This window comes from Chelonia mydas, chromosome 7, assembly GCF_015237465.2.
Source record: "Chelonia mydas isolate rCheMyd1 chromosome 7, rCheMyd1.pri.v2, whole genome shotgun sequence".
Classification (NCBI taxonomy): Eukaryota; Metazoa; Chordata; order Testudines; family Cheloniidae; genus Chelonia; species Chelonia mydas.
Window position 1 is genome coordinate 100,611,955 of NC_057853.1, and position 24,479 is coordinate 100,636,433.

The 24,479-nt window shown below is 40.4% G+C and overlaps 1 protein-coding gene across 3 annotated transcripts in view; it reads right to left on the bottom strand.

The window, feature by feature from the left end:
• Positions 1 to 24,479, bottom strand: part of DOCK1 (dedicator of cytokinesis 1) — a 545,102-nt gene that overhangs the window by 207,840 nt on the left and 312,783 nt on the right. For all 3 annotated transcript variants that reach the window (XM_037903703.2, XM_043551994.1, XM_027819633.3), the window contains one exon: positions 17,319 to 17,413. In XM_037903703.2, the coding sequence (XP_037759631.1) occupies positions 17,319 to 17,413 (95 nt within the window). The remainder of the gene's footprint in view (positions 1 to 17,318; positions 17,414 to 24,479) is intronic.

The window sequence follows — 24,479 nt, forward strand, 5'->3', positions numbered from 1 at the left end:
ATAATCAAGCTGGTTTCAATTATTTTGGGAATTTATTTAAACTACAATACAATGGATGGAAAATGGGAGTGGGGAGCATTGGAAGAAATCACCAAATTCTGTTTGTCTAATAGTAATGCAGCTAGTATTGACCCTTTACTTTTAGTTATTAGTCAACAAATATATGCAACCATATGCTCAGTGTTACCTCATAGGCAACTGAAGAGCAAGTGAGGGCTAGGGACTCAAACTCACAATTTATACTGGCTACTGACCATCTCCAAAAAGGTCAGTAGCAAACAGTTCATGGAGCACATTTTGATAGGAAATTTTTTCAGGCCAAAAATTTAGACCAGTTCTAATCACTAAAGCACCATAAGCATTTATAAGGCCATATTGTCCTTTACAATAAGGCTCCTTTACACCACTCTGGCAATATAAAGGAGCCTTAAAATTTTTACACCTCTTTTATACTCCCGGGGGAATTCACTAAGAACAACAGGAACAATTCACTAAGCAGGCAGGCTGCTACATTCTGCTCTGCCTGAGGGGACAGAGCCTGCCCCACACCTACCTCTTCAGAAACATCCCAAAGTCCTGCCCCTCCATGCTGAGTGTGCTGCAACAGCAAGCGAGAGGGACAGAGTGTCTCTCTCTCTCTCACACGCACAACTGCCCAGCCCCCTGACCTCCGGCAGTGATTTATGTTTCTACCAGCTGCTATGGGTGCCCAAACCAACCTGCCTGTACCACCGGTGCACATGACCACTCTTGCGGCTTCCCTTTGCTTCCCCGTCAGAACTTATTTTTCTGTGGGGAAGCAAAGAAATCTGCGGGAGGCATGAATTCTGCGCAAGCGCAGTGATGCAGAATTCCCCCAGGAGTACCCCTAGTAAGTCACAGTCCTACTCTAGCTCCCTTGCTAGACTCACCAGGCCATTGTGCTTGGGTCCCACGTGTGCTTTTAAGTTTTCCTGAGTCTGAGCAGAGTCCAGGCCCTGCCTTCAGCTCTGGGTTTCTAGGCACACTCTCAGGGTGCAAATTTTCTTTCTAGTACCCCCTTCTGAGAACTGAGACTTAGTAGTCTAACTGCCTAGATCCTCAGACTAGTGCCGACTCCCCTTCCCAGAGTTACAATCTTGAGGGTACTCTTGTTTACAGTTTTGCCTCTTCAAGGACACAAGATAATTGAAGCAAACGGACCTAGGCTTTTCTAAAGGTATTTCTAAAACAAGTACTCTGTACTTTAAATTGCAAAAGAGATATGTAGATCTGGGTAAAACAATAAAACCTATACACCATTCCCTTCCCATCACTCTTGAGCATTCTTTGGGATTTGGTTGGACTCGTCTAGGGCATCCAGAGTCCTACTCCTGAAGCTTCTGGATTCTCCTCCAAATTATGGAATGTCTCTCTTTCACATCCCTGAAAGACATAGCTATACTGAAGTAAATTCCTAGTGTAGCCCAGGCCATAGATTCCCCAAATTGTTGCAATGTTGTATTGGTAATTCCAACACAAACTGTTAAAGGACCATAACTCAGCCCTAGACTGTTATGTAATATTTCTTCATGTGTTAATCAGCTGCCAGGTTTCACCCAATACCTGGCTAAAATAATCACATTTTGTTGTTTCTAAAACCCTGCTCCAGGATACAATAAAAACAAGATGATATAGTAATGGGAGTAATGCCAGTCGTAAAGGCCACATTCCAGACAAGAAGTGCAACATTCGGTAATCAGAGACTGTCTGATAACCTGATGTATTCCAGAGATCTAGACATACACAACCAACCTCTCTGATTTAGTGTGGGAAGGATAAACCTCAACAAGAGTATTCTGACTTTTCTTTTCTCCCCAGCTACTTAAGGCATAAAACAGGTTTAAAACCTCCTGACTTAGTACCAGCCTCAGGAAAACCATTTCTTGGTCTTCCCTGGTGCTGGTTCTTTTGTATTGGTACGCAAAAAGGATGATAACTTTTTAAAAAATATTTCCCCATCATTTTCGTTCCCTAACCAGCAAAAAGTACTCAGTATGGTGGTTTGCCAAAAGCATAGCATTGAAGGATCAAGGACATCACTTTGTTGCTGGAAGATATAGACACAGGAATATGAACAGAAATAATTATATTTCCTATAGTGGTCACACGGACATAAGGAAAATGAGAAGAATTATCTTTTATTTTTCATGACCATATCAAGGCCGAGTCATAGGCAGCCAGACCTAGTGGTCAGAGCCAGACCCCACAGTCAGGAATTGAGAGTCACCTGGGTTAGGATACCGGGAGATCAGAAGTAGGAGATAAACTGGAGACCAGAATCACAGCTCGGTAACCAGAGTCAGGCTGGGCTAGTATTCCACGAGGCCAGAGGCAGGAGACTAACCAGAGATCAGAACCACAAATCAGAGGTCAGGCGCCAAGCCAGGTCAGGATGCCAGGAAGTTAAGCCAGGGGAGCAGGAGCAGGAAGCACAAGGCACATAGTCCAGAGCAGAGTGGTTTCCAGTTGTTGATAGTTTTCTGTTCCTGTTGCTGGCTTAAGTAGGGCCAGTGGGCCAATCAGCTGCTCTGGGACTCCACCAATAGGACTTCAGGGGAGGAGCCTCAAGTTGGGGCTGGGCTTCATGGGCCCTGGATCAGCAGTTGTCAGCAGACTGCCAAGTGCAGGATTGAAGTGTGGCTGCACTTGTAGATCTGGGTTTTAGGCCCATGGGTCATGACAGACAGGCTTCACATATTCATTTACATTCGCCAATATACTATGACTACTTTCCCTCAGAGAAAAACCTAACTTTAGGGGAATTGCCAAGGTTTTTTGTTTCACTTTGTTGCTAGTTATGTGGGTTTTTTGAGAGGGAAGGATATCCTAGGGTATTCCATCACAGAGCAGAACTCAGATATACAAAACTCCCCTGTGTCGGGGCTCTTTCATTCAAGTGTCTTATATGAGTCCCTCTAAATAACAATACTTTCCTCTTACCTGAAATTCAGTAATACCAAATCTAGAAGCTTTTTTCAAGCACAGAGATAGAAATACAGTCCGCAGACAACATTTTGCAGAAACAGTAAGTAAAATGTTTCCTCAAAACAGCGAGCAGCCTAAAACACCATTTTTCATGTTTTTGAAGATACAAGAAAGGGAGACGAATAAAGAGGCACTAAAGCCCTTGATGGCCAAAGCCAAAAGAATCTACAGTCCAGTTTCAAAACTTCTTACAGAAATCTTAAATGCTTCTCTCAGCCTGTAATCTGCAACGAAGTTTGAACTACCACTTATGTAGTACGCTGCAGAATTTCTGGTATTAACGAATGTGGAAAAGGGTAATCAGATTCTTTTACAAAGTGAAAAATAGGAGAGATGAATAAGGCTACATTTACAAATGTGAAAAAGCAAAATATCTGTCATCCACTAGGTATAAACCGAGGTAAGAGCATTATTTTAAATTAAATTGCCAAAGGAAAAAAACCACCATTTTAAATAAAATTAAATATCCTCTGTTCAAAAATAGCTATCACATGATATAACAGCTTTTTATGGTAATAAAAAGGAATCCTGCTAAAGTATTCTTTTTAATTTAACACCTCCGACTTGTTTAATTACCTACTTCACACTCTTGCTTTTATAAGAAACAAATATCCACACATTCTTGTTCCTAACACATACTGTGTCAAAGAGAAAATAATGAAACTTGGTATTTTGATATATGATGCTAACAACATTTCTTGTATTGCTTTTAATAAAGAGCCTGATCCTGCAAGTCTTACTCTCACAAGTAACAAAATGGGACAAGTCACCTGAGTACTTGCACTATGGGGCACCAAAATTGTAATCATTACATGAAACGACATATTTGTGGAGGGCAGGGTATTTTCCCCCCAATCATTTTGTTTTACAATGTCGCTGGAAACATTTATAATGTCAACTTTCTGTGTAACGTTCATATTTTTTTAAACAAGTTTTGTGCAAAAAATGTTCATATCGATATTTATTTGGAGCTAGATTTTGGTATGTAGCTAGTCCTTAGAAGTGGGCACTGTTTGAGCTACACACCCCTAGGAGATCTCTGGGACTGACTTTGCTTCAGGATGCAAAATATCTCCTGGTGCAGGGGCAGCACACATGGTAGAGTACTATCCCCTCTCTGCATTCTACCAGCTAGGTGAATCGGTGAGAAAGGTACTGGGCCAAGTACTTGGTTCTACTCAAGCCATCTGGAGAGATTTGCATTCCAAGAAATGTATGAAGGGACCAGTCCCTGCTCTCCTGCCAGCACTGGGATTTCAATTGCCCTTGGCCTTTGTGTAAGGATGGGAACAGCCTCTAAGGGTGCCCATATTAAGAATGTTAAGATAGTCAACTCTGTAGCCCATTTAAATTTTACCTACCACATATATTTATATTTGCTACTTTTTACTTCAAAGATGCTAGACCACCCTGCATCACACAATTATTTCATCTGCAGAAATATAAGAGTAAAAAGTAAGAACAGTTCAAATTGAATATAAATCAAGAAGGGAATATATACTTACTTAGACAACAACTATCATTTGGAGCTTCCCAGTGTTTTCAGAGTGAACTCCTTTTTACACTTAGCTTTAAAAAAAAAAATCACATTGGGTGAAACTTGTTGTCAGTTGTTAACCTGAAGGTTGGGACAGAGTTGATTACTATGTCAACGGAATTGTCAGCTGTCCTGTTAAGATAGCTTCCCAACCTCTTTACTTTGAATTGAGTGGTGGCCTAGGTCTGGCCCCTTATTTGTAAGATTAATGAAAGCACCCGATAACTTCATATGACACAGGAGTGGATTTCTCTCATCTAATGGAAAACACAGACATGCAAGTGAGAAATGTGAGATTGCTAGGGATAGTTGTTGACAAGTTCAAGTGATGCAGAAGTCAAGGGCTTTGTCTTTGTTCAATGTTTTTTGGGTTTTTTTTTCCTATTGCTTGTCCCCAGTTATTTCTGTATACAATTTTGAACTGCCACATAAAACACTGTCAAAAAGGTTAAGTTTGTTTCCATGCTATGCCTTCTGGCACAAACCCATAACTGTAAGGAAATTAACAGTTAAGTACTGCAAGATAAGAGACCTCCAGGCACACAACAAGTCACCATTCAAAACACCTCAGTCACCTACAGCTATCTCCACAGCAAACTCACAGTGTTAACTACCACCACCACATTTGTGTTCCTTCCACTCACAAAACACCAACTTTCTTTGCATTAATATTTTCACAACATGTTCGCTTGTGAAATATGTGCAGTAGAGAGAGGAGGGAGCCACACATATGGGGCAATGCACTATGAGCATCCCACATCTGAGCAAGAAATGGTCTGACTACATTTGCCTACCTGGAATAGGAAATACTAATTATTTCACCAACTTGAGAGCAAAGTTTTGCAATGTTTTGCTAAAGCATCATATGGATGAAGAGCACAGGAACAGCTCAGGGACTCCCAACACCTGTGCAAATGGCAGCAGGCAGAGGGTGAAGAGTGCAAGTGGAGCCCCAGAGACACCGCTGCAGTCTCCTTTACAACTGCAAAACACTGTAACATCAGGGCATTCAAGTCTTTATTTGAACAAAGGATTTCCGAATGCATCTCTATGTGGGGCGGTGGGGAAGAGGAACCATTGGAGATACAAGGGGTTTTTTGGTTTGTTTTTTAAGGGAACTAACACTACTAGGAAGGTTTCAGAGTAACAGCCGTGTTAGTCTGTATTCCAAAAAGAAAAGGAGTACTTGTGGCACCTTAGAGACTAACCAATTTATTTGAGCATAAGCTTTCGTGAGCTACAGCTCACTTCATCGGCTGTAGCTCACGAAAGCTTATGCTCAAATAAATTGGTTAGTCTCTAAGGTGCCACAAGTACTCCTTTTCTTTTTACTGCTAGGAAGAGGGATCATTCGGGATTATTTAAACAGAATTAGGGGAAAACAGGCAGTGAGTTCAGGATCACTTTGGGGATGGGCTGAGGCCAATGGAAAGTGTTAGTGAGCATGAAGGGTTATATAGTTACACAGAGAGTATCTGAAATTAAAATTTAAAAAAGTGCTTACAGTAAGCTGATCCAATTTTGCACATAGCTAGCTCATGTCACTACATGACGGTTCAACTATTACCCTCGTTTTTTCCACATAGCAAGATTGTCTGCTCTTCAGGCAAAGCCTGTTTGTATAGCATTTAGCACAAGCCCCAATTCTATCTGGGTCTTTTGGGCACTCCCATAATATAAATAATAATTGTAAAGCAATATACAACCCTAACTTTGGCTTCGCCTGACTTCTGAGTGCTTAGTCTTATCTTACTGCTTTAGGTCTTTTTAAAAATGGAGTATATGTACATACCAAATCATGTTATTTATTAGTAATGGACTAAGTGGACTACGACTTAAGTGGCAGCAGACTTAAGAGCATGAATACCTCCTAAATACTAAAGAAATGTTCATCTTCATTCGTAATTACTTAAAGTGCTTTCTAAGTCAGGACTAGAGGTCACCAAAACAGTACACAGAAGAAACAATGAACTCCTGGGTATACTCCAACAAGGACACAAGAAAGGCAACAAGTTTGAAAAAGGTATTCTGGAAATACATGGATCTGATGGTGAAAAACAGGAGCAAGAGTGTAAAAGAAAGATCTGTTAAAATACTCACTGGAGAAGAGTGCTGTGTAAAGTACTGTAGGCATCATTTATTTTTCCTGATAAAATTTATGAGATTGGTTGTGTACATGTTACATATTACCACCTACTTTGACATTGAGTGTAGTATAAACAGACAAGCATGCATACTGCTAATTTGGGAATCCTTCAAAACTTAAGACAATAATCTCTACAAGCCAGTTCGCCAGTTCTTATGAAGATTGTGCTATTAGTCATTTTTATTTGCTGGCAGCATAGCAGGGAGCTCTCTGTTCTTCTGTAATACACTTGTTTCACCATTTCAGCAGCTGCTGGAAGAGAGCAAAAGCCCTTCAGGACAGTCTCAGGGAATGTGGTGGTCCAGGCAGAGCAATTGGTCTGGCACAAAAATTGGATATGAAGAGCCAAGCAAAGTGAAATTAAGCAATAAGGCATAACAGGGTCTATGTCACAGCAGGATATCACCACACATCGGGTGCATTATGGAGCATGAGTGCCTTTAAGCTGCCAGAGGTAGGACAGCATCGTATGGATGACGCACGCCCTGAAGTGCCTTAATGAAATATACACACTTTGCTTCATCTCCAATACATATACCGTTAAAAAATGTGCATTCACATTGTTACAGTTTGGGCCTGTCTCGATTTTACACACAGCTATGAAGCTTAAAACTTTCACTTAAGAAGAAATGGTAGACCAGACTCTTAAACACACTCAACATTTTGTGTTTTAATAAAACTGAAATAAAATACAGCTAACTCAGCTGATGGATTTTCACTGAAACTCATGGCTAGTCAGATCACAGGAAGAGAGACCTGTGGGATCCCCTGCAGAAGACCTGGTATTCTGTTGTGTAACATCCAAAGCACACATTAGGGCTGCACAATCTAGTTCTGAAACTAGGAAACAGAGGGAGCTCTAAGAATTAGAGAACATAAAGTTGGAAGTGAATCTTTCACTAAAGAATCCATTTTTATCTCAATGTCATATGCTAAGGGTTCCTATCACCTATAATAATATTAATTATAGTGTGAATCAAAAAGGGACAAAAATAAATAAAATTATTTCAATCCTTCTACTCTATATAGAATATCTGGGCTTCTTTTTCAATTAGAACATGTGTCAACCAAAAAAATTGCATAAAAATGAACTAATAACAAATGTGTTGGTTTGTCTTGTGCTGCTTCCTCCGGTTCAACTAGTCACATATTATTTTATTAATATTAATATTTTGGTACTGGAAAAAATAACGTCTTCAAAAAAATTAATTTAATTTCATTTTTCAGTAACCAATCTGATGTCACTTAATTAGCTTTATCCATATAACGTAATAGCACATGGAACGCTTACTGGATACTCAAATAACATTTCAGATTTGTCCTATAGCTTTAAGAGACATTTCTGAATTTTCTTTCTAAAAATAGTTATGTTCTCAACTCAATACAGGGGTCCTGAAACAATTTTTATAGTGGGGGTACTTATGATGTTTCTTATTACTACTTCAAGCTGGGGGGTGCAGCAGCACCCCCAGCACCCTTAATTCTAGCACCACTATATATATATATATATATATATATGGAATTTTGAAAAAAAAACTGAGAAATATACAAAATGATGTATTTAGTTTTATTCTACTTAGGATTAAAAGAATCAGTGAACACAAGACTCTCTGGATGATGACTCAAAAAGTCACCTTGGAGAAAAACTCAAAGTAAAAATAACAGACTTGTATAATAATGTGATCTAATCTTACTTTTGCTGAATATATCTGTGCTGAGTGAGGTTGATATGTATTTTTAAGTTGACTCTGCATAACCAGTATGTCATATTTTTCTCTTAAAAATAATTTCTGAACTACAAAAAAATATTAAGAATGGAGGGCAAATATTTCCTTGAAGATTCTTCTTGCTCTTCAATTTATAAACTGTGAGCTGGATCTTAATTTCCTCATTACCATTTTGGCAGAATAAGCATTACAGATCAAGTAAAATGTATTGAAGAAGGCGAACAGCAGTGCAAACTGTTAGCACTGCAGCTCTCCCAACAGTGAAGTCACAAGAACTACCATGTGAATTAAGAAAGGAGGGGGGTTGCAGGGGAAGTTCACTAGACTAAACCATGCTATAATCTTATAAATCTCTTTACAATTGTCATGCTTCATACAATGCATTTAGTATTAAAAATGTATTGAAGAGATTAGATCTTCCATCGCTTATGGAGGAAGATAACCAGCTAATGAACGAACAAGGATATTTCCAGCTTCAACTCTGAGATTGTCCTTGTTAGTTAATGCTTTGCAAGAAAGCAAAACCACCAGCCTGTGTGGATTAGAAATACAATCTGATTTTTATTTATTTATTTTATGTTAATTACTTGCTTTCAAAAATTTTGGAAACTTTTATAAAGGATAGCAAGTTGGATCCTTGTTATGCCTTTACTCTTAGGTGCTGGAACTAAGGGTGCTGCCATACACCCTGGTTTTAAGTGGTTTCCATTATATACTGGGTTCAATCGCTCTCAGGACCCCCACAATACAAATTGTTCCAGCACCCCTGTCTTTACTACCAGAAAAGAAGAGAGACGCTTCTCAATGTCGAATCTTCTTTTTAAATTCTGATTTCAAAATAATATCCAATTTATCAAATAAAAGTAATCCCATGGCATACAATAGGTTGAAATAGCTAAAAACAATGCATGCACATTCAGAAAGCATTAATTACTAATCAATGGTGAAGCTATGCATATTAGTCTAATGATAATGCTCTACACTGATATTTCTGAGGCACACATTAAATTTCTGAGACCTTCCTACCTACATCAGATGGGAGTCACTGGGCCCAGCCTCTTTCTCTATGTGTCCCCAAGCCCCCGCCATTAAAAAAACCCCAAAGCTTTCCAAAATACACAGTGGCACCAGTACTGTATAATAATTAAGTTTGACAACTGCAAGTCTTACAAAATTAGTTATCACCTTTATGTTTACCCACTGAAAGCAATGAATCAGGAAACAAAGTAAGATGGTCAAGATTAATCAGTAAAGCAATACTACTCTTTTTTTTAAAAAAATCTCATCGGTACTGGCAAGCTCAACTTCATTGATTCAAAAGATCACTGTAGAACTTCTGTAGCAAATCAGAGATCTAGGAAATAGATAAGATAGAAAACAGATCCATTACACCTAATGGTCTGCTAGGGTGCCAAGAAAAACACTTATCCCTAAATACGCTCATACAATGTCATGATCAAAATGATACCAATGTCAAGCACAAAACAGTTCTAATACAGAATGGTTCAGATAAAATAACCCACTGTGTAAGATCTACTGTTTCTCCCTTACTGCAGAAATACATCCAACTGAAAAGAGCATTCTGTCAAAGTATTGTCCTGTGAGGTACAGATACAGAGTAAGAAAAATAATTGTATTTTAAAACATAACTGGAATGTTCAATTTAATTTAAGTTCTAGTTAATTTGACAGGTACTATATCAAGTAAAAACATCCTGCAAGGCCTTTATTGAAAAGGTCAATGCACTATACAACTAGCTTCAAAGGACAACAGAACTCCCTTCCATTTACAGAAATGTAGCCCTCTGATACTTAATGTAGCTTATCAATATCCACTCATGCTTTGTATAATAAGAGAAGATTAAGGTTCAAAGTGCCTCAGTCATTTTTGAAAAGCGGCTCCCAACTCACTTACACTCTTCTGAAAATTATATACTGATCTGTAAACAATTACAGTTTCCCCTTTTGAGTATATGGCAAAAAAATAATATTCAGGAAAAATATGGAATGGCTAACATTGGTATGTCCTATCTCATTCTCAACTCAGAATGATCCCATACCTTTCAGTATGCAGTCTCTTAACAGGACAGCCTTAGCAAAGAAATAAAAGTAGTATGGTGTAAGACATATAACAAGACAGCAGTACTGATGTCACTTTCCTTTAGCCAAAGCTCCTCTACTGTCCAGACTCAAAACATTATTGCATATAATAATTGTCTATATATCACAATATCTTGTTTAGAAATGTCAAAGTGTTACTACTTCACATCAACAAGTAGACTATATGTTGTAAATGAACTCTACCCCAATTATTTATTTAAGCTTTCATGTTGTCTTTACACCCAGCTATCTCCTTGAATAGTGCATTACCAAAAGTTCTTTGGTAAAGTGGCTCCTAATTTTGAAGTCTCTCCTCTTTATAACATAAATAAATAAATCGGAAATTACTTGTTGACTCTGAATTTCTGGCAGTTTCCTTTCCAAAAATGTCTACACAACCTGCATGAATTTCCACTATTCTGACAACTACTGATGCATCATTAACCAGTTCATGACTCAGACAGTCTTTCCTGATTCTTCCTATATGATTACAGGATATGATAGCTGAGATCTAGTAATCTAAGTGAAACAGACAAAGCAGATCTCCCAAAAGATGAGAGTTAGAAATGAACTTTACACTGAAAACCAATTGCAGACCCTATATTAGAATTTGCAACTATTTTATAATTTCAGAAGGTTGTTTTCCTTTATTCATAGAAAACCAGATGTGTTCAAAACATTGCAGAGCAAATATTTACCAATAAAGCAAATGTTTAATATTTTAAAAGTCATTTTCTTTTGGCTTTGGGTGTCAACAGGCATAATTCACTAAAGCAATTTAAGTTAATACTGCACTATAAGCTTTAAGGTTAAGATAAGCTTGTTTTGTTCAGAATGAGACATTTGTTGCAAAGTTTCCACAATGATGACATATACACACACAGTAGACATTGCTTTCAAATTACACTACAGTTTGACATATGCTGATATGACAACCATGTAGTAACACACCCCCTTTATTTCACCGACAGTTATAAACAACCAAAATAAAACAGTATGTACAAACTATGCCTGCTACTAAAAAATACCAGAGAACAAAATTAATTTCTTAAATGGGTGCATTTGCTGATGGTACTACTGTACATTACTGTTGAACTGTATTTTTCAAGGGTATTTCTTTCCCTAATTTGATTTCTTTTTGATGAGGAAGAGGGAAAGAGGATAGGAAGAACACAGGATAAAAAGCAGACTGCACAGGAGACCCTGACAATGATCTTGGAGGTAATTAATTCTTTCATTTTGGAGAATGTTTATAGATTTTTGGTTTTGCGTGTAAAATATAGAGGACATCGGATTACATTTCTTATACAGATGAAGTACCATTTAACAACAAAATGAAGTATCAGTATGGGCAACTAAACGTCCATGACTACTGGTGTGGACCAAATTCTTAGCAGAGATTAATTTATCACAAGATCTGCCATCACAACTGGGCACCAGTGCTGCCAACAGAAGATTCAAGGATTAAATGAGTGCTGAGACTGAACTATCCTTTCATCTACAGAAATGGTCCCTCCCAGTCAGGGTTGTGACTTGTGTGTAGAATCACGTGAGGAAACTGGCACTAGAAATGACAATACAGTGCCTGCTTTATGGAAAATGGTCTTCCATTTTTAGGGCTATCAACTGTGCACTTATCACAAATACTGTAGATTAGATCACTAGCCTCTGACTTCTGGAGTGAAAAATCCAAGTTCAAATCTGTCCCAGATCACAAGTGACTATGGTGATCAAGGAACAAAAGGAAGTTTAATAGGCAGCACTTGTTTAAAACAAACAAAAGGACACACTTCTTAACATAACACAGTCTACCCGGAACTCATTGCCAGGGGATGTTGTGAAGCCAAAACTAAAACTGGGTTCAAAAAAGAATTAGGTAAGTTCATGGAGGATAGGTTCATCAGCGCTATTAGCCAAGAATGGTCAGTGATGCAACCCCATGCTCTAGGTGCCCCTAGCCTCTGACTGCCAGAAGCAGGGAACGGAGGACAGCGGATGGATCACTAGACAATTGCCCTCTTCTGTTCACTCCCTCTGAAGCACCAGGCATTGGTGACTGTCATAAGACAGGATAGTGGGTGAGAAGGACCATTGGTCTGTCTCAGTATAGCCACTTATGTTCTTATCTCTTACTCCCCATTTCTGAACATCACAGGAAAGCCACCCAACAATTTGGCCTTATTCAATATAACTGGCAGTCTATCTCAGGGAGTCTCGTGTCTGAAACCTAGAATTCACTGATAGTGTACTGGAAGGAAGCTAATATTACAATTGCTCTATAATTAACACTATGCCTACACTTGAGCTCAGACTAGTAATATTAGATCCTCCCTTGCATGACTACTAAATTCTGTCAAAACATCCACATACATAAACCTTAAAATAAACTTAAAAGCAGCTAGAGTATCTTAAATAGCATAATTCCAAATCAACTGATAACAATGTCAGAATTCCAAGAAAAGTTTTCTTTAAAGTTATTTTGGTTCATCTTTATTTCCTAAGCAATTAAAAAAAACATATTTAGTAACAAATGTTCAGTGCCAAGTGCAGAATTAGCTGTCATATAAAGCAAGTGTTTTATACAAAAACTTCCTCAGGTGAAAAGCTGACTAATGTAATTTAGCTAGATACAATTCTAGCTCAGTACAAGATCAAGAAATAGTTTTAAACTGGAAGATATCTAATAAAAGTACTATGAAGACATATGCTAAAGAAAAAAATGGTAAGGCCCTGATCCTGCACGGACTTATGCATTTGCTTAACACATACTGAGTGGCACTGCTGATGTCAGTGCGACTTCTAAGAGTGCATAAAAATAAATCTTTGAAGGACTGTAGCCTAAATGGTTTAAAAAACCTGCAGTCTTCTGCTATCTGCAACCATTCCATCTCAGAGCATGACTGCATCAGACTCTCATGCTAGGAAAGATTGCCTCTGGTAACTGACTGGATGAGACCCCTTCAAGGAAAACAAAAGGTACTATTGTAATATTCTTCTTAGTAAACAACCAACTTTGCTCTAAGCATGGTGTAGGTAAGCATCATGCTGCTGGGTGTTCTGCTTTTTGGCTAAAAGAAAGTCTGGACAACTTGGTCATTAGAAATCCCACACAGAAGTAAAACATTTACTCTGGTGTCCTTACCAGATTCCAAATGGGTAGCATTTCATTACAGATAGTGTGTTATTACTGGTAAACTTTGCAGATGATACACAGGTTGGGGAAGTGGTAAACAATGAAGAGGACAGATCACCAATACAGATACTAATACAGTGCAATCTGGATCATGTGGTAAGCAGGGCTCAAGCAAACAATATGCATTTTAACTTGTACCTCTAGAAACAAAGACTGTGGGCCATACTTACAGGACTGGGGACACTATCCTGGGGAGCAGGGACTCTTAAATGGACTTGTGGTCATGGTGAGTAATCAGCTTAACATGAGCTCCCAGTGCAACCCTGTAGCCAAAAGAGCTAAAATGATCCTTGGATGCATCAATAGGGGAATGTCAAGTAGGAGGAAAGAGGTTATATGACTTCCATATTTGGCACTGGAGTGACTACTATTGGAATACTGTGTCCCAATCTGGTGTCCACAATTCAAGAAAGATGAAGAGGCTTCAGAGAAGAGCCACACGAATGATAAAGTTTGTAAAACATGTCTTATACTGAATAGACTCCAGGAGCTCAATCTGTTTAGCTAAACAAAGAGAAAGTTGAGGGGCTATCTGATCACAGTCTATATAAGTACCTATATGGGGAACAACATTTTGATAATGGGCTCTTCAATCAAGCAGACAAAGGTGTAACAAGACCCAGTGTCTGGAATTTAACTAAACTTTATTAACTAAATTAAACTAGAAGTAACTAAACTTTATTCTTGAGGTTGTTGACAGATTTGACACTTGGTATCTAGCAAGCAGTATCCTGATTTTAAATCTGGGTAGCAGTCCTCCTACTGGAATAATGACTGGAGTACCACTCTGCCAAAGCTTGCATCTGACCTAAAGGCCTGCCCCAACGCATAGATGAATGTGTGGAGCTGAACTCCACCTTGCTGCCCTACAAATCTCAGCCAAAGGGATACTGTTCAAAGAGTCTGTGGAGGTTGCCTGAGTTTGAGTTGAATGGGATCTAACGTCCAGATGAATCTTCTTCACAAGAATATTGCCAGTATGTATGCAGTCCGAAACCCACTTGGATAGTTTTTGTTAGGATATTGACTGTCTTCTTATCCAACCTGCAAACACCATGAATAGTCTCAGAGAGGTTCTAATCATTCTGGTTCTATCCAGGTAAAAGGACAAATGTCCTACCCATTTCTGGGGTGTGAAGCTTTACTTCAACTGGTGAAGAATGAGGTTAAGAAAAGACAACCATGGGATGAATAGATTATTATTACTACCCAAAATAATTATAGGCAGGAACTTAGGGTGAGGTCTCAGGGTGACCTTGTCCTTGTGGAAGATAATAGAGAGGGGATCTACCATGAGGACCTGAATTTCCCCATTTGTCCTGGCCGATGTTATGGCCACTCGGAAGGCTGTCTTTTTAGAAAGTTGCTGGATTGAGCTGGTAGTCATGGGCTTGAACTGAGGCCCCATTAATCCAGCCAGCACTATGCTGAGATCCCAAGCAGGAAAGTATTTCCTAGCTGGTGGAAAGGCATGGGTCAGTCCTTTAAGGAATCTCATCATGGTCCTGGCAGCTATGTGACAAGTCCTGTGCTGTCTCGAGTGCCATTCTAGAAGTGACCTGCCCTTTGGACATGGTGGATCTTAACTCCTTCTGATATTCGTTGGGAAGCTTGTCCATTAAAGAGGAGAGTTGATTCCACAGCAGAAAATGGTACTTTGTGAAGAGTGCCTGATAATTAGTTATCCCAGCCTGAAGACTCACTAAGGTTTACTCTTTATGGCTGAAAAGGTCCAGTTTTTTAGGATCCTTTTCTGTGGGAATCGACCTAGTTTGTTGTTCAGACCTTTCTTGTGGAGCTTGGATGATAAGAGACCTCAAGGTGGGGAGCTGGAAGGAGTACTCAAATCCTTTCCCCAGTGCCTTATATCTTCTATCTGCATACATGGAAGTTGGCAGGGATTGTTGCAGAAGCATGCCATACAGCTTTAGCTGTTTCTAGCAGTACATCACTGATTGGTAGGACCATTCTACCTGATTGAGAGCCGGAGAACACCCAGCACATTGTGCAGCTTTTCTTGTCTGATGCCAAGTGAAAAGTCTAGACTGTCCATTAACTGCCTCATCCAGTCCTGAGACTTTCAACTCATCTGAAAGGGGTGTGGATGGAGGGTTGGTCATTTCATCTGGGGACAAGGTGGAAAGGGGCAGTGGCTATTGGTGTTCAGGGAGAAATCATGCCACTGACTCTTTGTTCCTCCTCTACTACAGACTGTTGAGGGGTTGATGTCAGGGCCAATTGCAGCAGCTATTTGGGAGAGGACAATCTTAATTTACAATACAGCTGGGGAGATGCAGTACCCGATGGTACTCATCAGAGATTGGGAACACGATGGCTGGACTGCGGTACTGACTTTGGGGGCTTCCTGGCTATCAGTACCGTGTGCTGAGGCAAAGTGGTTCCCATTGGTCTTGGAACTGGTTTCATGATCAATGGGTCAGCAACATGGAAGGCAAGGTATGTACTATGGCAAGACACTATCGGTCTGAGTAATCTGCTAGGGTGGTACTAAGAGGCTTAGGAGATCTTTTGCAGCTGCATAGGTCTCCAGGGTGGTTGGTACCAAAATAGACCTTTGTTCCATTATGATCAAGGGTGATGATTCCAGTGTCTGCTCTAAGGAAGCAGCCAGCCGCTGAGAATGAAATATTTTGAGTTACAGCAGGACAAACATGTTTGACCATAGCCACTAAACATAAATTTAAGGATGGCTGAATTCATTTTAATCCAATTTATTACCCATAATAAAATTCATTCTTGAGGGGAGTTCTCATATGCCAAGTTTCAAGTTTCAGTGGATTTTTATGGCAAAAGTATAACCCCAATTTTATGGGTTAATAGAGTAAAAACTGACAACGTTTAAGCCATGATAGCTAACAGTAAGCACAAAATATTTCTCCAAGCAACACGGAAACAAGATGCTTTTTTAAAAACTTGCATCAAAGTGAACAAAAATGTGTGGGAGATATTTACTAAAATGGCAAATGCAAAATATTCCACTGAATCCTGTTAAATAATAATTAAATAACGAAAAACAGAGAAGCAGTGACAAAGCAAAAACACCGTGATTTGAAAGATTAGCAACCTGTCACTTCATTATCAAGCTGATGGGGACAGGTTTTAAATCCCTGCTCTTTCAATTAGGATGTATGAAAATGCATTATCTACATGTTAACAACATCAAAACACTCTCACAGCAGATGCTCAACCCTGCACAGTAGCCATTTATTTCTGAAATATGTGATGTACAAACACATGTATCCTGATTGGAGTAGTATTGGAAATTCAATTAACTAATAATAATATTTAAAATGTTGGTTTAATTTTCCTCCTCCACAATCTGTTCTGAAATTGTTGGTGTACATTTTTTTTTAAAATGACACCCTCCCTTGATTTATGATGGACCTGAAGAACAGTAGACCTGCTTCTGTTTCAATAACAGGTCTACTGCAATCTCTAGAGCCAATTTTTCAAATAATTATTTGCATCACAGAAAAAAAAAATCTCTGCTGCATTGTGTGTGAGACTGTTTCTAAGCAACACTGTTGTTTCAGATCAAACATGAAATAGTCATCTCAGTAAAGGTTCAGCACTTTTTCTCTGTACTTACTTATTCTGCATCATGTTCATTATAACCCAGTCGAAGGGATAGACATTCTTCCCAATGAGATTCTTGAACATGATGAATGTTTCCATCAGAAAGTCCTAAAATAAGAGGGAAAACATTTGAAAAAGGCCACTCTTTCAGATCAAATGTGATACCATATGGCTGATGAAAACTCACTTGATTAATGACTAAATTCAAAAAGGTATCTCTTGCTTTGTTGAATGAAAAAAATACAAACTACTGTTAAGGTAAACTGTATATTAAATTCTATGATAATTATATTATTTATCCCTTTCAGAAGATAGCTGTAACAAGTATAGGGTTTTTTTTCTTTTTTTAAACTAAATAGTTCTATATTGTAATAAACCGATTCATTATATAATTCCATGAAAAAGAACAAATGACAAAATTAATCAAATTGAAATTCTTTGTTGAAGGTGGTTCCAGCTCTCATTGATAAGCAGGAGGTTAAGGATAAGCATGAAGTCTTAAAAAATGGACTTCATAGTACATTACAACGTATCACACCAGCCAAAGAAGAATAGATGTATAGAATTGAGATCTGTCAATCCTGTTTTGAATATAAATGTTGAAACCAACTATCTGTATATGTAAAAAGAGGGAGGAAGATGGTTTTAAAAATATTTCTTATGTTAACCAAAAAAGGGTCCAATTATACAAAAGTATTCACTGGTGAGCAGGTGCATTCTCCAGTGTAGACTTGTTTTAAAAGATATGCTCTGGTTCGAATTAGAATTAATTCAGGGAAGTCCTATGGCTGTGTTATATGAGACATCAGAGTAGACGATAATTTTAGGCTCCCCCTAAAAAGAGACACGAATTTGGTTCTGCAAGAGAGAAACTGATTCTGCACAATATATGCTTGGTGGCATTGGCCAGTTGATTTTTGTATAGACATGAAGAAGAAAAAACTCTCTGGAGAAAGAAACTTGTGCAATTTACATGTGCTGTGAAGCACCTAGCACAATTTGCAGTGCTGTAAAAATAATAATGCGTATTAACATGTAATACTTTTCAGAGCATCAAAACCGCAGAAAATATGCAGACAGCCGGAAAAAGCTTATGCAACAGCTCCACGTCCCACAGAATGTACCACCTAGTCCCACTGAACTTTTTATTCTTGATACAATTGTCTCAGTTTTCTGGTCCAAGGCTATTTCCTGTGCTGGAGCTTACACGGAACCTTGTTCAATACCATCTCTTCAAAATGTTTCTCCAGATTTCTCCAACATAGAAAAATGACAGCTGTCTGTCTTTTCATGCAAGACAGTGTTCTCCCATTTGTCTGTCCATTCAAAGTCTTAATGGAACTCCATCCTTGCTTGAGTTAATCTTTCTTGCTCATTGTCCTTTTAAACATTTTAACACTGGTATGAGTCCTGGTATTGAATATACCCTGGGAATGTGTTATTGCTTTCCCTAAAATATTAGAAGAGGTGCATGTTTCCAGGATATACAGCTCTCCCTGGTCAATATTAGAAATACTGCCATTGACCAGCCAGGGAATTTCTCACCTCCAAGAACCAAGGAGTTCCTAAGTATGCTCAGCAGCTGTACAGTGTGGTGGGAGTGAGAGAAGGATGACTGCTTTAGAATGTCTCGTGCAGCATTCTGCAGCAACCAAAGGAGGAAATATTTCACATATTTTTATCTGATGAATCATAATTAGGTGCAATGTCTATAGAGCCAAAGAGGCCCACAAAACATCAGATGGCACAGAGTATGAATTTTAAAGAAACACCACTAGGTGAGTAGAACAGCTAATGGTAAAATTACTCTCCATAACACACCAGTAAAAGAAGACATTCTGACATTAAAAGAATTGACTTTCCAGACTTCCAGAGTTTTCAACTGCTAATCGTTAATATGAGATGCTACTGCTGCACAAGCCAAAATTCATTTCAGGTAAATACTTCACTAGCTCAGCAAATGTATCCTCAGTTTAGTGATCAGACTGCATACTTCACAGCTAGTTTTTCAGATATAAGTTACAAATTTTTAATGATCATATTGCATATTTTGTTGACTGGAATCATGCAGTATTTCTTTCATTAAACTATGTTTTTACTACATGAAATGGTTGATTTCCTTGTTGATCCTGCTTCATGGCTTAATAACTGAGATTTCAGTGGGAGTTGTACTCATGTGAATGAGGGGAAATTTGGGCCCACAGAGTTTATCTTTTTGAATATTTTACGAATGCAGATACATACTTTCCTGGTTTCTTATAGCAGATTTCATTTTGTACTTTATTAGTTCTGCTAGATGCTTCAGCTGTGGAGTTTTTGCACACTTTGCTGATCAAGCTGCATGTGGTGGCAGATGAATTTTTCATGCATTTTGCTGATCGACTTGCATACTTTACTGACCATGAAGGTGATGTAATGTTTGATTTGTGCTAATTTGCTGATTCAGCCACATATTTAATCTATTGACATTTACACTTTAATAATCCCATTTTCGCAAAGGTACTTTAATCATCAGCATGTAAAGTTTATTGAATAGAATTTATACCCTCTGAAGTTTACTTATTCATCATGTATTTTTATCAGTGCTCTCTTGGCAGTTTAGATTTTATCCTTCCTCTATGAAAAGTAGTTGATTTTTTGCCAGCATGGCTTGCATTATGAGCAAAAATCTGGACTTTATTTTTAATCATCCGCTCATGCTATGTTTCCTCAGCAACTTTTAAGGTAAGAGACTTTTAGTGGTAGTTTGAGCCAATACAAACTGCTCTAACTGTAAAGCAAGGATACAGAATCAAATTGTAGGAGCAAACCATGCAACTCTTTCTTCATTATAGCCCAGCTTCTAACTTCTGCCCACCTGATATGTCACGGATACAAGAAAGGTCTGAAGCCCTCTTGGCTGCTGCACCAGTGAGCTTCACACTGGTGACAGTGAAGGGGCATCTCTGAGACGATGGGTCCCATTTGCAATCTTTCGGTTTTTTTAACAAAGGGAAAGGGAGAGGATTACGGACAGTGTGTAGACAGACGAACAGGACTTACAAACAGATCAGGGTGAGGAAAGGGAATGGAGAGCAATTTAGTTCTGTGTCCTTTAAACACTGTTTAGCTGGGATTGGTGTGAAAAAAAGAAGGTGGCAATTTTCCTTTTTTCAGCTGACTATCCAGCAAGCCCAATATATGAAGACCTCTAGAATGGCAGATTATAGGATTTCAGAGTGAGGGTTTCTGAACACAAAGAGAATAAAGGAGATAGGAGAGGGAAGAGAAGCCTGACATTGCCTGCCTGCTGGGTGATGGCCTCTTTCACTGCCTCACCTGACTGCTCATAACTGGCAAACTATGTTTTTTCATGAACACCGGAAAGAACGGAACCCTCTGCCTTGTAGTTGGGTGCGGAACGGAGAAGAGAATGCCCCTTTCCATCCTTCAAGGCCCCCAAACATCACACACCACGTTTCACAAGCTCTACTGTTCACATAGTTGTGATTTTCCAGTTCTCCAATACATCCCAAGGCTTAGTAAGATCATTTGAAGCTCTCTACAGAGCGCATAAGCAGCATGGGAACTCCATAGAAGGATGATTTTAGGGGACAAGCAACTCCCTTCTAAAGCATCCCCTATGATATGTGGATCCCCACCTACCAGTGACATGTATTAGCAGCCAGGCCTCCCCAGGGCAGCACTATATAAAGCAGATGGCAGGTGGTCTCCACACCAGCCCATTTATAGGGGTGGGGGCACTTGAAGAGTAGGCAGATATGCTAGGGCTTTAGTAAGGGGGGATGTTTTCATATAGCCCTGCAAGTTTGTTTATTTTTTTCAAAAGAGATTAAAATCTTCAAACTACTGTGGCTTTTCTGAAGTAGCAAGTGAAGTGGTGGTCAAAGAAAGCCAAAGAGCAATTGCTTTAAACTGTAAAGCAGCCACGAAAGTAATCTCTCACACTCCCAGTAGTGCCAGTTCAAAATCTGACTTCAGATGAAATACTTAAATCACTTAGTACAGTGGTTCTCAACTAGGGGTCTACAGCCCCTGGGAGTCTGTGACCCCTTTCAGGGGGTCCCCGGGGCCCCACATCTGAAACCCGGTGCCCTGAGCCCTGGCGCCCTCTGTGGGGCTGAAGCCGGGAGCCCCGACACCCCTCTCTGGGGCTGAAACTAGCAGCCCGCCCCAAAGCAGCCCGGGGCTGAAGCTTGCAGCCCTATAGCCCCATCTCCCTGCCATGGGCAGAGATGGGGGGGCACAAGGGTGTTGGCCACCAAACTGCAGCCTTACCCAGAGTGGCCACCTCCTCCTCCTCTCCCCCGGCCCTCCTCAGGCCCAGCCCTCTGGCCAGGTTGTAGGTGGGAAACCAGAGCCAGGCAGTGCGGGGCAGCTACTCTGGCTGCTGGTGCCATGGAGCGGGCAGCTGTGGCACTACCCCCGTCTGCTGCTGGTGCCCAGGGTTGTGGCTGCTCCTCAGCTTCCAGCCCTCTTTGACTGCTCACACAGCCGCTAAGAGCCGCCTGGGTGGGGGAGCCCGGCTCTGGGGCTCAGCACAGCCTTTGCGGAACAGCCACCACAGGGGAAGCCCTTCTGTCACATAGCACCTAACTATCCTTCTCCCTGCACCCTGAGCTACCCCCACACCCTAGCTACCCCCCTGCCTGTACACAGCCCCTAGGTACCTCCTGCCTGCACCCTGACCTACCCCCCTGCCTGTGCACAGCCCCTAGCTACCCCCTGCCTGCACCCTGACCTACCACCCTGCCTGTGCACAGCCCCTAGCTACCCCCTGCCTGCACCCTGACCTACCACCCTGCCTGTACACAGCCCCTAAGTACCCCCTGTCTGCACCCTGAGTGGTTTTCAAACTTTTTGAGCTGAGTCCCCTCCTTTGAGTTATATTTTTTGGTTGCAGCCTCCCAAAACCCAGACAGGTTGGGCTCAGGTGAGTCTGGGGGTGGAGGTGGTGCTCCCACCCTGGGCCCTGCCAGTCCTTGCCCCTCCCCCTCACATAGAAATCAAATTATGCTGATACCCAAGGGTCCTCTGCCAGCCCAGAGACCCAAGTCCCCCTCCTGCCCCAGCTGGGTCCTGGGGTTTTTATACATGTTGATGGGGGGGCTCAGCAAGAAAAAGGTGGAGAACCCCTGACTTAGTAGACAATTAAACTTCCTGGAATGGAACCATGAATCTTACATTGTGTTCTCCAGACAGAATCCATATGAATCTTCACAAAATTTAATAGCCCCGCAAAATGGTGGGAAGCAGTTAGCAGCACCAGAAGTGCCTCCCAACCCCTTCAACCAGGGTCCCCAAACAGAGACAGAAACAGGGGGAAGGGGAGGAGCACAGGACACAAATCAGGAGAGAGAGTTTGAGCTCAGTGTCTGAAGTTGAGGAGTTTCAAGGAGGGAGTGAATGACCATGTCAAAGGCAGCATATATGATAGGTCAAGAACCATGAGCACAAAGAAGTGCAGTTGCAACCTGACCAAGGAGAGGACTTCAGTGAGTGGAGGCTGTGAGCAGTGAATTTGGTGGAAAATGTAATTGATTACATTTATTTGTACAACAGCAAGCAGGATTCGGCTTCTCTCTTCACTTATTTAAGAGACAGCTGAAACAAGCACCCCAAACCAGTAGATTCAATGTTTGTAAAAAAGGTGGTGATTTTTTAAAATTAATATTCTAAACATAATGTAGACTGTTACTTTCATTTGAATCACATTTATTCTGAATGCTAGATTAGAGTAGAGAACTCCACAAATTGATTATAAAGTATGTAAATACTAAAATATGTACACTGATGAGAAGTTACAGACTTTGCTGATGACTTTCAAGCCACTCTTCTATAGTTAGTCTATTAAGAGAGACCCTGATTCACTAAGACCTTTTCAGGAATGAAACAGCTGATTGTCAGTAGAGTAACCTAAAGGAATGTTAGGTAGCATTACTGGCTTATTCGGATAAGTATCTCTGCTCAGATTTCCTAGCAGTTAGAGTGGTGGTCAAAGCCAGATGTAGGGTCGGGCCCAGGTTGAGGGCAGTGCTGAAATTGGAGACCGGGGACAGGCCATGGGTCAGAACAAAGATCAGAGTCAGAAGACAAGACAAATCAGTATCATAGTTGGAATCCAGATGCAGGCCAACCGTCAAAGTAAGGAGGTCAGAGTCACCAGATAAGCCAAATCAGTATCATTGTCAGAGTCGAGATGTAGGCCAAGGGTTGAAACTGGGTTGGAATCAGTCCAAGTGTCTGGAGGTCAGGAGCCAGAAATAGGGCTGGAGCAAGGTCAGATTAGAGCGCGGACAAGGCTGGAGCACACTGGAACAAGACTCAGGCAAGGCTGGGGCAGGAACAAGAACCAGATCAGGGGCAGGCTGTAAGCCTAGAGTCTGCAAGCCAGCAGGACGGTTCCTGTGTTGTTGCACAGACTAACCTGCAGCGCTGGCAGGGTTAGTGAAATACCTGTTCCTTTCCTCTCTTGTGCGGTCCTGCCCCTCGTTCTCTTACTCATCTTGCTTTCTTTCCCCATCTAATACCTTTCCATGCTCTCCCTCCTCTTTCGTCTTCTAACTTTAGCTTCCCTCTCTTTTGGTCCCTTCCCACATCCAATGCTCCTTCCTCTCTCCTTGCTTCTTCCATCTGTCTGCTTTTAGCTGGGCTGTAACTGGGTTTCAGAGGAAAAGCTGCTGCTGGCCATACCACATTCAGCTGTTCGGCTGTTATGGGGTATAAAGAACAAATAGCTAAGCGCATACCACTCTACATACAGCTGAGCAGAGCAGGACTGACAGCAGCAGTAGCTTCTCTTTTGAAGCCTTGCCATAAGCTACCAAAAGGAAGGCAGTGGGGGAGGGGGGCAAAGGTGAAGAAACTGGATGGATATGGAGTAACAGATTTTAAATATACATACCTCACACACACGTGTATAATATGTTTGCTTGATACACTTAAACATAATGCACTTCACACTGAAAAATGTATATGACACTAACAATAGAAAATCAGCCCTTTTAAACTCTCTCCAAGGCATCCAGAATTTTACAGAAATTATATAGCCTCTAGCTGTATCATAGCAAGTGCACACCTTACAATGGAACTACTGTCTTTAAAGCAAAGTATAAGGTCTATAATATACTCCAGGTTGTGTCAGTTAGCCAAAATATGCACAACTTGACTATGC